Here is a 16,179-nt window from a genome sequence, read left to right as displayed (position 1 = left end):
AAGTTCAAATTTCTACAAAAAAAACCCCCAGAGGATGTATTTTACACCAAAAGTTGTCATGGAAAACTTCCCCGGTTTTTTGACCAGCTCTCGTTCTCCCCGTTGTGAATAGGAACGGCAGAACCGGGGCCCCAGATGAGTACTTCTGTTCAGGAGTCATCAACGTAATGAGCATGGATCTACATGGCAGAACCCCATGAACTTCCTTTTTTCCAGCTCTTTCTTTTATTGATTATTTTGGGGAGGAGACATTTCACCATGTTGCAGGGCAAGAAGAGTTCTCGCTTGGCTAAGAGCACACCGAATCGAAGGATGTGTCTACACCGGGAAACTGACCAGAACAGCTACTGCAGAACCAGCAGTTACACAATGGTTATTTTGGAATAGCTATAGCCCTTTACATTCACCCTCTACCTCATTCTGGAAGAACTTCCCATGTAGACAAGCCTTAACCAGTGCTCTCTGGAGCGGAATCAACAAGCTGGACCATTAGTCTACAAAGCATCAATTCCTGCTTATCATCTCTGACACGATACAAGAGCGCTTCACTAAAGATAATACACCATGCTGGAAACTGAAGTGCACTTTAATTGTGTTTCTCTGCTCTCCACCGAGATTACAAATGTTATTATTTACCGTCAGATATGGGGCACGCAGGGCTCCCTAGATGTAATGGGCACACAATGGATAATCGCCTTGTTGAGAAACATCACATCAGGATGTCTTTTGTTTAGTGTCCAGATGCCTTGTCCTTAATCTGCCCCATGCATGAAATGAAAATCCCATTATCCCAGTCCAAAGGAAATCTCAAAAAAGGAATTCTCCCCAGCCCTGGAAGCACAGTGGGTTGCTGAATGCTACTGAAAACAGAATTACCATAATCCAGTTTGGCTGGTGTGACACTGGGACAGAATTCTTCCTGCTATACATGCCGAAATAGCTGCTGAGTTTTAAGCCAGCAGGATGCAAGAGTTTTTAAAAAAGGAAAAACAAGGCCCTTTCCGCCAGTGTGCCCTTCACTACACCCACAGGGCCTGCTGTCCAGAGCCGCTGAGCACTCTCAACTTCACTTCACGTCTGTGGGAGCTGCAGGTGCTCAGCACTCCTGAAAATTAGGTCTCATCATCTTTTCTCCCACATCCCCAACCTAGAATAATTGCCACTGTGGAAGGGCTGCACCAAGGTCCAGATCCTGTTACCCTTATCCACAAGAAGAGTCCCCCCTTGCTTGCACGAGTAAGGGCTAGAGGATTGAGGCCCACTCTCAAAGGAATATTCAGACGTTGCCCTCTGGGTTATGGTCATAATCCTTTCAAGCCAAAGGCTACAGAAAGGGGGCTGGTATCCTGCTAACCAGGAGATCTGGTTGCCCCATGCAAAGCAGAACCTCTCATGGCTTCTGATGCTGAGAGGCCTTACAAAAACCAAGACAGTTTCCCAGGGATGCACGTGTCACCTTCATTAAAGAGACACACCACCACACTCACTCTCCAACTGAGGCTCGTGAACCTTGATTCTCATCCACATTAGGCTTCATTTACTATGACAGCCCGCAAAATGAAGAGGGTGGGATATCTGCACACGGCGCTGTCTTTAAGAGGACAAGAAAAGCTCTTTTCCTTGCTGGACCAAATTCAGCATGCCGCACACACCAGTCAGGCTGCATTGCGTAATTTAGGTGGGTTTTCAAGATAGTCTTCTGATGAGCCAGCTGCCATAACCAACATGTTACAGGCATTTAAAGAAATGCCAAGGCAATGGACCTGATTCTGTTCTGGCTTGTTCTGCTTTTACACCCATCTACACCATCTCTGGCTTTGATGGGATAGTTTCTGATTGCTGCTGGAGACTCAGTGCCTGTGTATTTATTCCATGCCGGAGCTAACCCATCAAAGCTAGAGACGGTGCTAAGACAGGGCTTGGCAAGCTGAGTTTTTCGCTGATCGCTTCGTTCCATTTCTTCCTTCTGCTGGGAGCAGATGGAATTTGGTTTTTCACCTTTACCCGGAGCCAAGAGCGATGGGCTCTTGCACGTGCTGCGAGTGGAGGTGGAAAGGCAGGAGCATTGCCGCCCACCACGTGTGCTGGAACACGGTGTGCAGAACGAGCACAGCGGGCATGGGATTTATGGCTGCACCGCAGGGGAGCCCTTCAGCGGTGTTAAGAACCGCTTGCTCTCCCTTCACATTTGTCACTGTCTCTCACGCCCGGGCAGGCTCAGAAAGGTTTCAGCACTTGTTCGAATGCAGAGGTGAGCGCGTACCAGCATCAATGTCAGCACTTACTTTGGAGGCAAAGCTCATTTATCCGGAAAACCACAGCAGAGAAAACCTGCAAACACGGGTTGTCGCTTTTTTTTAAGCCACTCCATTAGTTATGCCGCTCTCTGGGAGTTTTGAAGCTGCCTAACATGCAGCATTATCCAGCTATTAAGCCATGTAGATCGTTCTTAGGAAGACTCTGAATCTCCCCGAGCCCCAAGATCTTCAGGGCTTTATGTCACAATGCATCGCATGCAACCTGACAGGGAGGGGAGGAGAGAGTGGGTGGGGCTCTGCAAACTGAGACCACCCCCCCCCTTCTGCTACCAACCCTGTCTAACGTTGCCATCACATTTGGTTCTGCAGCGGAGCAAAAGATCATTGTGCCGGGCAGCCTGCCCCATAGTGCCTGCCTGCTGCAGCCAGAGGTAGGCCTATATTGCAATCCAACGTGACTGCAGCTCAGTCAGACGTACCCGCACTAGCTACCGCTGATAAAAATGGCACTGTAGGTGCAGTGGCGTGGAGCTCAGCGTAGGCTGTAGAATCCAGTGTGATGCTGGCAAACCAGGTGCCAGCTTATGCCAAGGTGCCCATGCCTCATTTGGATACCGACAAACACAGACTGGAATTAGTCTGGCTCACCTGCATGTTAGTATTGTTAGAACAGGTATCAGAGCTACAAAAATGTGCTTAGTGTAAGTTGCTGCAGGCAATAATCTCCCTTACAACACCTGTCTCCCATATTGTAAGGTAATATTGAAACATTTGCATTGTAACCCTCTGTAACGATGCATACTACCGGAGAGGAAAGAGACATTAATCCTCATGAAGTACTAGTCTCCACCAGGAGGTGTTATCTCCTGCCCAACAAAGGAAGGCCCATCAACACCAGATGAACTTTTGTGGAATGTCAGAGGACAAAAGACTCTCCCCAACCCCAGGAAGAGAAGACATGCAAGTGAATTCTTCCCAACAGAATTAGCAACTGGAAGCAGAAGCGGGGAAGGAATAATAAGCCCTAACAAGAGAAACTATATCTTTTATGCTGCTTGGACTCTGGGGGGCAAGGATTACTAAGCATAAACAGAAGATCCCCAGTGTTTGGCCTGCGTTAGCCCTAAAGGACACGTAGAGCTAGCTTATCCTAATTTGTGCATATATATGTTTACCAGCCTTATTCTTGTAAATAACATTCATTTCCTTTTCCTAGTTAGTAAACCTTTAGATAATTTGTTACAGGACTGGCTACAAATCTTGTCTTTAGTGTGAGATCGAAGGTGCAATTGACCTGAGGTAAGTGACTGGTCCTTGGGACTGGGAGTAACCTGAATGTTGTGATTTTTGGTGTAAGGGACCATCTATCACAAAGGCAAGCTAGCCTAGGTGACAAGATAGACCGCAGTACCCAAGAGGACTGTCTGTGACTCCATGGTTAGGCTGTTAGAGGGCCCGAGGAGTTTACACTTGATGCTTGGTTGGTGAAATCTAAGTAGAGAACTCGCAGCCAATTTTGTGTTTGTGCTCTGCTTCTTAATGGTCTGCCCTGAGGTTGGTGTTGAACCACTGCAGGACAGCTTGACCCTCTGGGTACATATTTGATTGATGAAGCCAGCGTCATCACATCTACACTATTATTTTTATCAGTGTTATGTCCTCCTGAGCTGCAAACACACTTTGGATTGCAGTGCAGCTGAACCCCAAGGGTGGTCCTGAGTCATGAAAACACTTCCTGTCCAGTGGAGTTCAAAGAGCAGGTGAGGAACTAATACTCAGTACGGAAGAACCAGGCATCCAAGTAGCTGCATGCAGAGCCTGGTGCCTGAACGAGGCAGAAATGGATTATGGGAAAGACTGTTGGGAACAGGAGCCACACCCTGAAATGACTTGTGTATGAGTCTTTTGTCTCATGACGCCTGCCTTTGCATCTCAGTTTAGCCAGTTTCCCAGGCAATACAACTCTGAAAAGAAACGGAGGCAAACACGTGCATACGGTGAGCCAAGATGCACACACTCAACGCAGCAGAGAGAACTGACTTGTCACTCAACAGCTGCATGCACACACCACTCGGGAGCTCACAAGAATCAGAAACACGGGGCTGGAAACTCACCACTGCTGCACCTCCTTCTCTGTAACTGAAAGAGAAAACAAGAAAGACAAGGGTTAAGCCATTTGGAGTCTTTTCCTCTGAGTTTTTTCATTTTAAGCTGACTGGTTTCTATAGCATAGGTGACTTGATTGCAGTGCACAAGGACCTTCCTGGGGAGAAAATGCCAGCTGCTAAGGGGCTCTTTAATCTACTGCAGAAAGTCATCACAAGAACCAATGGCTGGATGTTAACGCTAGACAACTTCAAATTCAATAAGGCACAAATTTTTAGCAGTGAGGGTGATTAACCATTGGAACAAACTACCAAGGGAAGTGGGAGGATTCTCCATCTCCTGTCTTCAAATTGAGAATGGACGCTTTTCTGGAAGATGCTTTAGCCAACTAGAAGGTACTGTGCTCGAAACTGGGGTACCTGGATGGAAGTCAGCGGCCTGTGATATACAGGATGTCAGACGAGATGATCTAATGGTCCCTTCTGGTCCTAAAATCTTTGAATCTATGAGTATTTTTGCTACCTTTAAGGCTTAGTACATCATGTCAGTTAGCAAAACTTTCTGGGCCAGATACTCAGCTAATGCAAACCAGGAGTTCCATGGGTTTACGTTGTGCATCACCAATTTATGCCAGTTGAGGATCTGGCCCTGTTTCTCCCCGTCTTGCAGCATAAGGTGAAGGCTGACATAGAGGAAGGCCACTAAACAAACAGGAATTTCTTTCCAATGCATCTTGTGCCATGACACGGCAAGTTAAAAAGTACCTGCTTCTTCTTCAATCTCAAAACATTAAACACCCCCCACCCCCCCGGCAACAGACAGATAAATGGCCTCCCTCCCTGTTCAGCGCTACCCCATCTGCCAACATGCTGACTTTAAGAGCTGTCTGTTTGCACCAGGTTCCTTCATACCAGTTGTCTTAAATGCCATTGTCACATTTCTTCTCTGCTGACTAGCTAAACCTCCAAAGAAAGTGCTCACTGATGGTTTCGAGATCTTTTGATGCCTTTGCTTGTCATACCTCTTTTTCTCTTAATCTGAAGCTTCAGAGCTGACTCCCTCTGGGTTTTGATGAGCAGCGCGTGTGAAGATCCCATTCCTTTTCTTGCCTTCCTCCCCCCCCAAGTCCTATTTTTGTTGCTCAATTGTCATGCGGTCCTTTTCAGCTGTGCACAGCCTTCCGCAGCGCTCTCACTGCAGGCAAATACACTTAACGATATGGCTTCTACCACAGCACAGGGGCAGAGAGGAAGGAGGGGCTTGTGGACAGAAGGGTTCAATTCCTGGTTCTTGTGTGATCCTAGACAAGTCACTTAGCCAAACTGTGCCTCTGTGTTAGCCCATGTGAAACATGGAATTAATACTTCCCTTACCAGACTGTGCGAGGGCTAATGCACAAATGCTTCTAAAGTGCTTTGAGTTCCTTGGAGTAAAGAAGAACATTATTTTCTATTGCAGCAGCACCCAGAGGCGCCAGTCGGGGATCAAGGGTCATCGTGCCAGGCTCTGTACACTGTCAGAACAAGACAATACCTGCCCTTGCTACAATTTATATAAAACATTCATGGGGTTTTTAGCATCAACCTTCAAATTCCAATAGGAAACGATTCCCAGGCCACAGTTCCCAGGCGCGGGCTGGCTCTGAGGTCTGGAAATGATGTTCAGAGCGGTGATGATTTGAAGGATCTGTCTGTAAAAGTCACAAATGCTGGTTGACATGATGAAGGTGTTACTCGGAAAACTGCCATATGGCTAAATGCTTCTGTGTGAGCGTGGAACCCACCAGGGGCTGGCAAGGTCTGCATCTCATCTTCCCCAGGCAAGGGACAATGGAGAGTTGTCACCCTTAATGACTGGGCTCTAATCAAACAATAGGTATGCTAAGGAGGGTGGGGTATAAGTTTTCTCCATCTTTCCTCAACAAGGGTCCCAGGTTTGGAGAGTGGAAAGTCACCAAGCAGAAGACAAACACCAAGGTGTCAATGCCAGCCCTTAAAACCCAAAGAGACTAGGTGGGTCAGGGGAAGACGCACAATGACACACAGGAATTTCAGGCAGGAGAGGGGAAAGGACAGATTGGACCAGGTCAGCGGATCTCCATCCTGCCAAGAAGATCCCATGTCTCAGAATTCACGACATGGAGCAGACAGACCTAGATAGCCTCGGATGACCCTGACCCCTACCCAAAGAAGGCCCTGGAGTGGTGAGGAAACTGAGGCAGGGAAATAGGTGTAGGGTTGATTACTTGTGCATAGATCTGTGTGTTTCTCGTGCTATTAAAGAAAGAGCAATGCTGGGTTCTAGTCCCGTGCAAAGTCTGTATGTGTTAAACTGTAACCCAGCAGGCTCACACCATTGGCAGGAGCTCAAGGAGAGGGTGGGTTTAAGCTATGGGGGAACTTGAGAAGCCAAGGCCTGGGCAGCGGTCACATGGGCTGCGCTCTCGAGTGGGCCCAGCGGTGCTAAGATGGCGCCCAGGCATTGTGCCTATTCTGGCTCTGGAGACTTACAGCACACAGGATCCAGCACCTGGATCCCCTGACAACAGTCTGGGGAGTGGTCCAGAAGGCCTGGTCGAGCCCTTCCCCACGACAAGAACTTTCCCTTGTCACCAGTTCAAGCCCAGCTGACGTCAGAACCTCTGCATGGCTGTTCAGTGACTTTATGAGTTAATGGTCGCGCTCAGCCAGCATCCTTCCCAGCAATGACTGAAAGAGACTGACAGGCTGAACTACCTAGTCAGTCCTCCCACTAACAGTACTGAGACACAATGGCAAAGCTGAGTGAGGGACGTTGATGCTGCTGCTGTCTATGCTGTACCCATTCGGTGGATAAATAGGGCATCTCTCTGCAACGTGAAATGTTATACACTCGCTGAATTCATTCCAATGGGGAGCCTATTTACTTCCACAGTACCTCACATTAGCAAAGAGATTTCCAGCAAAGCAGCTGCATGAAAACTCTATTATTAACACATCCTGGGCATGCGTAACTTAATGATATTGACAAAGTTCGGCTTATTTCCTATCAATTTGCTAAGTATGACCATTTAAACACAGAACCCCGGAGAGAAAATTCTGTTAGCTGATATTAACTCTTAAAAAAAAAAAACACCCAGGGTTTGGCCACTTGATAAAACTAACAGGAATTTAAAAATGTATTTTTCAATTTCCCCCTAAACAAGACAACCAGAAAGTGGAAGTTCATCAAAAGGGCGATTCTCAGGCACATAGGCCCCCTACCAGCTGAGGCTTTACATAGTGACATGGAGTTTTGATTGTAGGTGCAGCTGTATTGCCCACCCTGAGGGCTCAAGAGATTGGCTAGAAACATTTTTTTAATTGGAAGCTGAGACTCACAATCACGTGACTCCAGGAGCTGGGGGTTTAAGAAAAAAACACCAAGTAACGTTAGAAATAAAGTGACGAGAGTTGGCACCACTGATGGAGTAGGATCTAAGCATCTCTTAAGGAACATCTGTTTGGAGCTATTATTGATGGGCTGGGAGACAGCTGTCTAAATCTCAGAGGTGCCCATATGTTTCTATCCCAAGCCTGGAAAACACAATCATGCACACCAAGGTCTGTTTAGCAGAGAATAAGCTGCATTTCACCTTTTCATATTCTCTCTTCTTTCCCCATCCTCTGTCTCCTGCAAGCATCTATTAAACCGGTGGTTCTCAACTATGGGCCCCGGGGGGAGGGGGCCGCAAACAAGTTTCTGGGGGTCCACCAAGCAGGGCCCATGTTAGACTTGTTGGGGCCCAGGGCAGAAAGCCGAAGCCCCACCACATGGGGCTGAAGTCCGGGGCACTGATCCCCACCATCAGAGGCTGAAGCGGGGGCCCCTGTGGCGTGGGGCCCCAGGCAATTGCCCTGCTTGCCACCCGCTAATGCCAGTCCTGGCTTTTATCTGCAGCAAACCAGTTGTCGTGGCACAGGGGGGCCACGGAGATTTATAGCCTGTTGGGGGGCCTCAGAAAGGAAAAGGTTGAGAACCCCTGCATTAAACTGAATATGCAGATACTAGGCAACTAGGCCTATGGTCACCAGGCCAGAGCCGTGACGGTGCACTCTCAGCTCTCCCCGCAGCCCCCCTCTCGGGAGTGGAGAGGATACAACACGTGTGATTATGCATTTTGCCAAGGAGAAGACGGAATGGTTCCCTGTGTACTAAGCCTGGGACAATATTCTTTGGTTGTCTCGTAACAGATCTAGAGTAACGTAAATTCATGTCTTGAGGGGAAGGACGTGGTTACTCAGGTAAGCAACGTCATGGACCAGGTGGCTGAGGAACGTTACTGGTGCTGGGACCTGTTTGCACACTCACCCTCTCCTCTGCTGGTGACGCAGGGAGCCAAGGGATTGTGGCTAGTTCAAGGCACCAGCAGGAAGACTGGTGCTAGGAGGCTGGCTGAAGAGGGAATAGCCTTGTTCGTCATTGCCTCCACATCTCTCATCTACATACTAACAACAACAACAACAAAACACCAGGTCTGAAATTGACTAGGATAATGAGGCAGAGTGGCTACATGTGGATATGTGAGCAGCTGATAAAAATAGAAACTCCAAGACACATGAACAGATGCCAATTACCTTGAATGGCGAGGCGCGCAATAAAAGAAAGCAATTTTCCATCAGAAAGATTTATAATGTGCTTGGCAAGAAGCATAGACTGGAGAAGGTAGGGGCTGGCGTAAACACAACATCGGGGCAATAGAGACAGCACATACAAGACCTGGCTCCAGCGGGATGCTGTTGGCGAGGTGGTTCCAGAAGCCCCTGCTACCAGCTGCCAAAGGAAAAGTGGGCCAGACCTCCCTCTGGTATAAATCACACAGCTCTATTGGCTTCAGGAGAGTGATGCTGATTTGCGCTGGCTGAGGATCTAGCTCGGTGACTTTGTGGTGGTGCACAGAAGCCCCATTTGGGATTAGGGCTCCATGCCATCAGTCACTGAACACACACCCAGTGAAAAGATGGGCCCTGCCCCACAAGGCTTACAATCTAAGTGCTTGTCTTCACTACACTTACTCGAGTGTTGTCCCGAATCCAAATCCCATCCACACCCACAAGCCTCTTGCTCAAGTGCTTCACACCTGGGCTAGCGGGCCTGTCAGCGGGATAGGCTAACACCCGGTGCTGCCAACATTCGAGCTGCTAATGTCACCACTCAGCAGCGTGGATGCAGGCTAAGCAACTTGGACAGCACTCCTCCTCCTATGCTTTCCCACAATTCCTCCACTTCCTTGCCATTTACCGACTCCCTGCTTCTGCATGGGAAGTCACCTACCAGTCCTTACTCACCGGTGAGGCCTTTAAGCCCCATACTGCATGCAGCTTGCTGTGCTAGCAACATTCCTGCTGTGCGGCTACAGAAACAGAAAGCTGGCATCCAGGAGATGGTCTTCTCGGCGGGCTGCCAGCTGGGAGAGCATGCCAAGCTGGAACCAGCTTACCGAGTTGCTGGGTGAAGACCACTTTCCCGCAGGTGACCAGACAAGTTCTCCCACAATACGCTGCAGTTTAGTGCAGCACCAAGAGCCCTATGATAGGCCCCTAGAAGTCCGAGCCCGTCACCCGGGCGCGCAGCACCCGTGTGGGATGCAGCAACTCCAGCATCAGCTTTGCAGTGTGGTGCTCTCACCCAGGCGAGGCCAGCTCCAGCGGCCACACACGGGTGCCAATCACTGGGTGACATTCAGACCAGAATGCAGTTAATGGTAAAACTCCCACTGACTTCAGTAGCGCCAGGATTTCACCCCATGTGTCTTCAGAGATCAGATGCACTATGAGCCAGCGGAGGGGCGTAGGCCAGAATGGAGGCTCCCAGAGCACAGGGACCAGGGACAGCAGGGGAAGAACAATGTCTATTTTCACTGAAGAAGCTTGTCTAGACTTGGAAGTCTGGCAGCCATGTGGGAGATTCAAATGCAGACACCGGGGAGGTAATATTGGCACCTGGGTGGGCGCTCTGCTTTGGCAGCACTGTCTAGCAGGATGGTCAAGAAACAACCCCATTGTAGGGGAAAGAGAGGCCTGGGCTTAATGAAGCCAAAAATGACACATCCGTCAGAGAGAGAGGCCTTGTCTACATGGGAGAAATTGACCTGCATCGCTATTCTGGAATGACTCCCCTATGTGGGCGCTCTTCCAGAACACAGCAAGCTACTCCCAAATAGCTATGCTGGACAATTTCCCTGGGTGGACAACCTCTGCCCCTTGGATCTAGCTGTAAGGATGGGATGAGCGGAGCTGTTGGGCTAAGAAGAGCCTCCAAACATTGATGTGCGGAGGTAACAAGTAAGCCAAAGTCGGCCCTGACTTACACCCCAATGAAGCACCCCACGTGCCCAATACCCGTTAGATTTAATGCTGCGGGGGCCCTCTGCCGCAGTTGCAGTTTCAGACACCTCTATCGTTTCCTTTGCTGGCTTCAGCGGGCGCTGGAGGTGATCAGCACCTCAGGAGTGCAGATTGCTTGTTTAGATGCCTTCATGTAGATTTAGGAACCCTAGTTTGAAAACATTGGCCTGATCCTCTCACGGAGGATCATGAATCCCCAGTGCAACCCAAACAGGGACTCATCTGAAAGGACAGGTCTGAAAAGCAGCCTGAAGGCACCAGTGTCATTTGGTGGCAGGAAAGAGGTTAAAGGCATTTAATGCTTCCAATGCTGTGGTGTGGGGTTAACTCAACAGGAAAGATGCTCCCCCAGTACATCCACAGCTGCCATAGAGGGGAATACGAACCATTTTCTCCATCTATCTAGCTGCTTATACAGCCTTCGTTACTGCGCTCCCTGAGTGGTCCACAGCCACTAATGACGCCTCCCCTCTTCCTCCTACGAGGGGATGGGAGTATATTCAGGGGATGACGTAGGAATAAATAATAAAATAACCCCAACAACAGGGGGTCTTCTGTAATGGTGCCAGGGAGGTGTCAGCCAGGGAGCAGAGCACAGGATGAGGATGGAGATGGGGGGTCAGCTCAGACCACCCATACTAATTGCTCTCTAGCCTCTCTCTCCAATTGCATTTCCTCTCAGGTTCTATTTCAGTCTCAGCATCAGTGTTTCAACTCCAGCAGGAAACAATTACGAAACTTGCACTTTTTTTAGTAAGGGAAAAATGCCTCTAACTACACACTCCCGTTGGGTGGGCAGGGGGGAAGGGATGGAACGAAATCCCTGTCATCTGGAGCACGGCGCTCACTCTGGGATGCAAGCAGCAGCCTCCCAAAACCCACTGAGCATAGCCAGCGGGAGAGGCTCTCGTGAGTGTATGATGCTGACAGGTTGGGTGCTCCGGGTGATGGGACTGTTTACCTACTTGGAGTTGTGCATCTAAATCTCCTAAGTTCTGTAGGAATGGAGCCTCTAAATACCCTAGGGTGGCTTTGAAAAATCTCAGCCTACAACATCAACTCTACTAGAAACCAGAGTGTGCCCTGCTATTATATGGTAAGTACTGTACAGATATGGTCCCTGCACTGGGGATCCATAGCTTATGTAGATGGACAATATATAACACACTGGGAGACCCAGAGAAAGAAAAGCTCTTAGGGAGAACCTAACAGAAAAGGGTGATAGGTTATGGCTTGCGGCTTCTTCTACCTCTGTGTTTGCTTGGGCCACATTCTGATCTCAGTTACAGGGGCGAAAACCTGGAGGATTATCACTGGAAGTTAGTGGACTTACTCCAGATCGCACCTGGTGTAAACAAATTCCTGGCCATCCAGTGTAAATGAGCTCCAGGACTCACTCCAGACTTTGCACAGCTCCGAATCTAGTCACTGACAGTCTCGTATTAGGCAGGGAGGCTGAAATGCGAGCTGGAGTAGAATACTGTTGAGCCAGCCCATTCTGCCATGTCCCCTGCAGCGCTGTCTCTCCTGCTGCCAGTGAGGCCTCCTGCAGGGCTGCTGCATACGCAGAGGTACCGTGGGCGGCCCCTAGGCTAGGGGCAGCAGCCTAGGGCCAGCGTGTAACAGCAGGCTGTAAACCACAGGGAGGAATGTGCTGCCTCTTTTAAGCAGCTAATTAACCTTTAGGAATCTGTGGACCTGAAGGTTTCTTCTGGGCTCTTGAGTGGGGAGAGGGAAGTTTAACAGCCAAAGGGCTCAAGGAGAGGAGTGGCCTTTCCTCGCTGGCCTCCTTCAAAACCCCATGCCTCGTCTGATCCCAGTGGAGGGGCTCACACGTCCGCTCTCACGCAGCCTGAACTGGCTTTGAAATCTAAAGAACAGCGATTTCGTGGGAGCATGTTCCTAAGGAAGGCCAGTCTGGTGACACACAGAGCAATGGGAGCTGTGCTCTAGGGCAATAGCTCTCACCCTTCCAGATGACTGTCCCCCTTTCAGCAGTCAAATCTGACTTGAGTACCCCCAAGTTTCACCTCTCTTAAAAACTCCTTGCTTACAAAATCAGACATAAAAATACAAAAGTGTCACGGCCACACTACTACTGAAACATTGCTGACTTTCTCCTTGTTACCATATAATCATCAAATAAATCAACTGGAATATAAATATTGTGAGTACATTTCAGCGTATAGTATAGAGAGCAGCATAAGCAAGTCATTGTCTGTAGGAAATTTGAGTTTGTGCTGACTGCACTAGTGCCTTTTATGTAGCCTGTTGTCAAACCTGGCAAATATCTAGATGAGTTGATGTGCACCCTGGAAGTCCTCTGCATACCCCCAGGGGTACACGTACCCCTCACTGAGAACCACTGCTCTAGGGGGTGAGCCCTGAGCTCTCCCACTCCCATGGAGCTAGGTCTGAGCACTGAATAACGTTCGGCCTTCTGTGTATTGCTAAGGGCTCCCCGCCCGCCCCCGTCTCTCTTTGCTCCTAGGAAGCTTTCTCAGGGCAAGATCAGGCTCCCGGAGCACTGTCTGCACTGCTCCCCATTCATCTCCCATGGCCCTTTCAACGCTAGGCAAAGATGAAAGGAAACACAGCAAGTCGCCCTGGCCCAAAAGCACAGGCAGGGGAGCCCTGGTAATGATACCACGAAGCATCAGTCATGGCGAGTCAGGGCTACGGGGAACACAGGTTCCAGTCCCCGGTGCTGAGCACCACGAAAAAGAGCTGGCTCTCTGGTCAACACGCACAGGAAAGGGGAGCCTAATGCACTTCCCTGCAATGCCACCGGAGGCCACACAGAGAGTCAGTGACAAAGCAGAGGACAGAACCCCGGAGTACTGATTACATTAACACACTTTGCAGGAGGGAGCCGGGTTGCAGCTCTGTGTGATTAAGGATGAAATCCTGACTCCACTGGGGCCAGTGGGAAAACTCTCATCAGTGCATGAGACAGAGCTTGGGGCCCCTTTTGCAACTGTGGGACAAATTCCTGCTGGGATGAAGAATCATCACAACCACCCCCTCACCTTCCACGCCAAGTGCCAGATGCCTCTCTACCCAACTTCTCCAACACACACAGAGCAGCATGGACATCTAAAAACAAAACCCTACCAAAACAAAACACTTCACTGCACATACAAGTCTCCCCCTGGGGTGAGGGCGAGAGAGAAGAAGCCAGAAGTGACAGATGTTAGGCACTTAATCCACATCTGGAAAATACTACAGTGATGAGGGAAGGAGAAGAACCTATATATATATATATATATATATATATATATGGAATACCACAGAGGATTTCACTCCCTATGGTTAAGACCCCTCCATGAAGAGGAGGGAAGGGAGAGTTCCAGGCCTGGTCTACGCATTATCCTGCACCAGTTTAACTAATGGGGTGATTTTATACTGGTTCAGTTAAACTGGAGCAACTGGGTGTGTGGACACTATTTCAACCTGGCTTGTGTCATTTAACCTTGTGCCAGTAAATTTACAGGAACAAACTCAACTGATAAAACCAGTTTAAAACTGATACAAGGTCTACACACACAAAAGTTGCATCACTTTAACTAAGTCAATTGCAACTTCTGTGTGTCAACAAAGCCTTAGAGAAATCAGTGAGAGAGTCAGAAATGTGAGCCCAGGCCTGGTAAATTACAGGGCATGGAACATTAAGCCAGCAGAGATAGTTCCTCCCCCCAGTTTATCTGAGCAACTGGAGACAACGCAAATCTGGGTGTATCTTAAACCTTTCCCTCTGAGCAGCACTGAGAGATGTCGCTACCTATACTCTCCTACTGCAAAAGAGCTTCATTTCCACACTGCTTCACACCCGAACCCAGGTCTTTCTCATAAAGCAGGAGAACAGACAGGATAAAGGAAGTTGGCCAATAGATTGTGGGATACTTTTTACAGACTCCCAGGACCCAAGTTGGGGTGGGGTGGGGCACCTGCATCTACACTGCAAAACAATTGGCTTGAACTCTAGGTCCTAGCTTGACTTGGGTTTGAACCCTCCATATCCGCAGCGAACTAGGACCCCAGGTCCAAGTTCGAGAGATTTGTGTGTAGACAGAAGGGGGGTTTGGGCTCAAGCCTGAGTCTGAGCCCCAGCTTCCACTGCAGTGTAGACACACCATAGGAGACCTTCCAATTCCAACCAGAGCTCCGCAGACACTGAATCCTTCATACATTATAACAGTGGGAAAGTAAATGGGTTAAACTCTATGAGCCACAAGACCATTGTCCCTGGGGGTGACTCCATTAATCCCAGTGAACCCATTGGTCTTGAGCCAGCCAGTCGTGAAGTTCAGCCATGTGGAGGAGTCCCCTGCTGTGCCCCTCTGATCCCTGATTCCCTGCATCGCACAGGGAACGGCAGAGGCATTGCACACATGCCTGCAAATTCAGGTATGGCAAGAAACTGGAGGATGCTTCACGCCTTTGTCCGGTGAAAGCAAGCCCAGCACCCCGTTCGCTGCCTGTAAGGAAGGTGAGAGGGGTCAGGAAGGGGAGGCTGTTGGAAGCCTGCCCAAACACAACTCAGAGCAGATGACATCTGCCCCCGCGTCCTGCCCCGGGAGCATTTCTGTGACTGGCTGGCGCATTCTGTTGGCACGTGTGTGCCTTGCCACACACCCTGCGTGTTTTCTGGTACAGCCCTAGTCCCCTGCTGTAACCACAAGGACATGCGTGTCCTCTCCCTTCCCCCTCGCTTACACAATAAATCAGAAGACGACAGCCTCGCCTCTGGTTTCACGGGGACTGTCCCTCTCTTCTGGAGGCATGCAGATGAGAAACTGCCTAAAACAACATGAAGCAGATCCTGGGATGCGTCGCAGCCTCCATCACAATACGAAACCGAGCCCCCTAACGTGTGCGTGCCAACTTGTGTACACATGTGCGACTATGAGGACGTGCCTGGCGGACGGTGCATGCTCTTGATGAGGGAGGAGCAGGGCGTGCAGGCCAGAGGAGGGTCCTGGCTGTGACTTCTGCCCCTATGAAAAGTGCTGCTTTGCACCACTTGCCCTGATGGAGTGCTACCCTAGCACAGATCCCCTGCCCAGCCCCTTTCTTTCATTGTACTTAAGAGGAGCAGCCGCGAGAGAAGCCCAGCGTGTACAGTCGAGAACAGAGGCATTGGCCAGATGCATCTGCAATCACTGCACAGCTAGGAAAGGACGCTGCAGCAGCCAGAACAGCCTCTTCAGACATTAACCCACATTGTGCAAATTGCTGACAGCCCAGGCCCAGCTTGGTTTGTGACCCAGCCTCCTGGTCAATGAATCCTTTCGAGTCCAACTGTAACACCACAACGGGTGGCGTGGGGCAGGCTCTGTGACCCCCTGCCCTTTGCAGGATGATTCTCTAATAGTGATCAAACCTTTTCCTGAAGGTTTGTAGGTTCCTTGACAGCCTGGACTGAAATTGACGATGGTCTCCAGAGGCAG

The 16,179-nt window shown here is 49.6% G+C and overlaps 1 protein-coding gene across 6 annotated transcripts in view; it reads right to left on the bottom strand.

Annotated features, from left to right (window-relative positions):
- The window catches only part of NCS1 (neuronal calcium sensor 1), a 162,161-nt gene that overhangs the window by 49,963 nt on the left and 96,019 nt on the right, over window positions 1–16,179 (bottom strand). For all 6 annotated transcript variants that reach the window (XM_075120399.1, XM_075120400.1, XM_075120401.1 and 3 more), the window contains one exon: window positions 4,373–4,397. In XM_075120399.1, the coding sequence (XP_074976500.1) occupies window positions 4,373–4,397 (25 nt within the window). The remainder of the gene's footprint in view (window positions 1–4,372; window positions 4,398–16,179) is intronic.

The sequence above is a fragment of the Caretta caretta genome, chromosome 16 (assembly GCF_965140235.1).
Source record: "Caretta caretta isolate rCarCar2 chromosome 16, rCarCar1.hap1, whole genome shotgun sequence".
Taxonomy (NCBI): domain Eukaryota; kingdom Metazoa; phylum Chordata; order Testudines; family Cheloniidae; genus Caretta; species Caretta caretta.
This window is presented reverse-complemented; position numbering and strand designations above follow the sequence as displayed.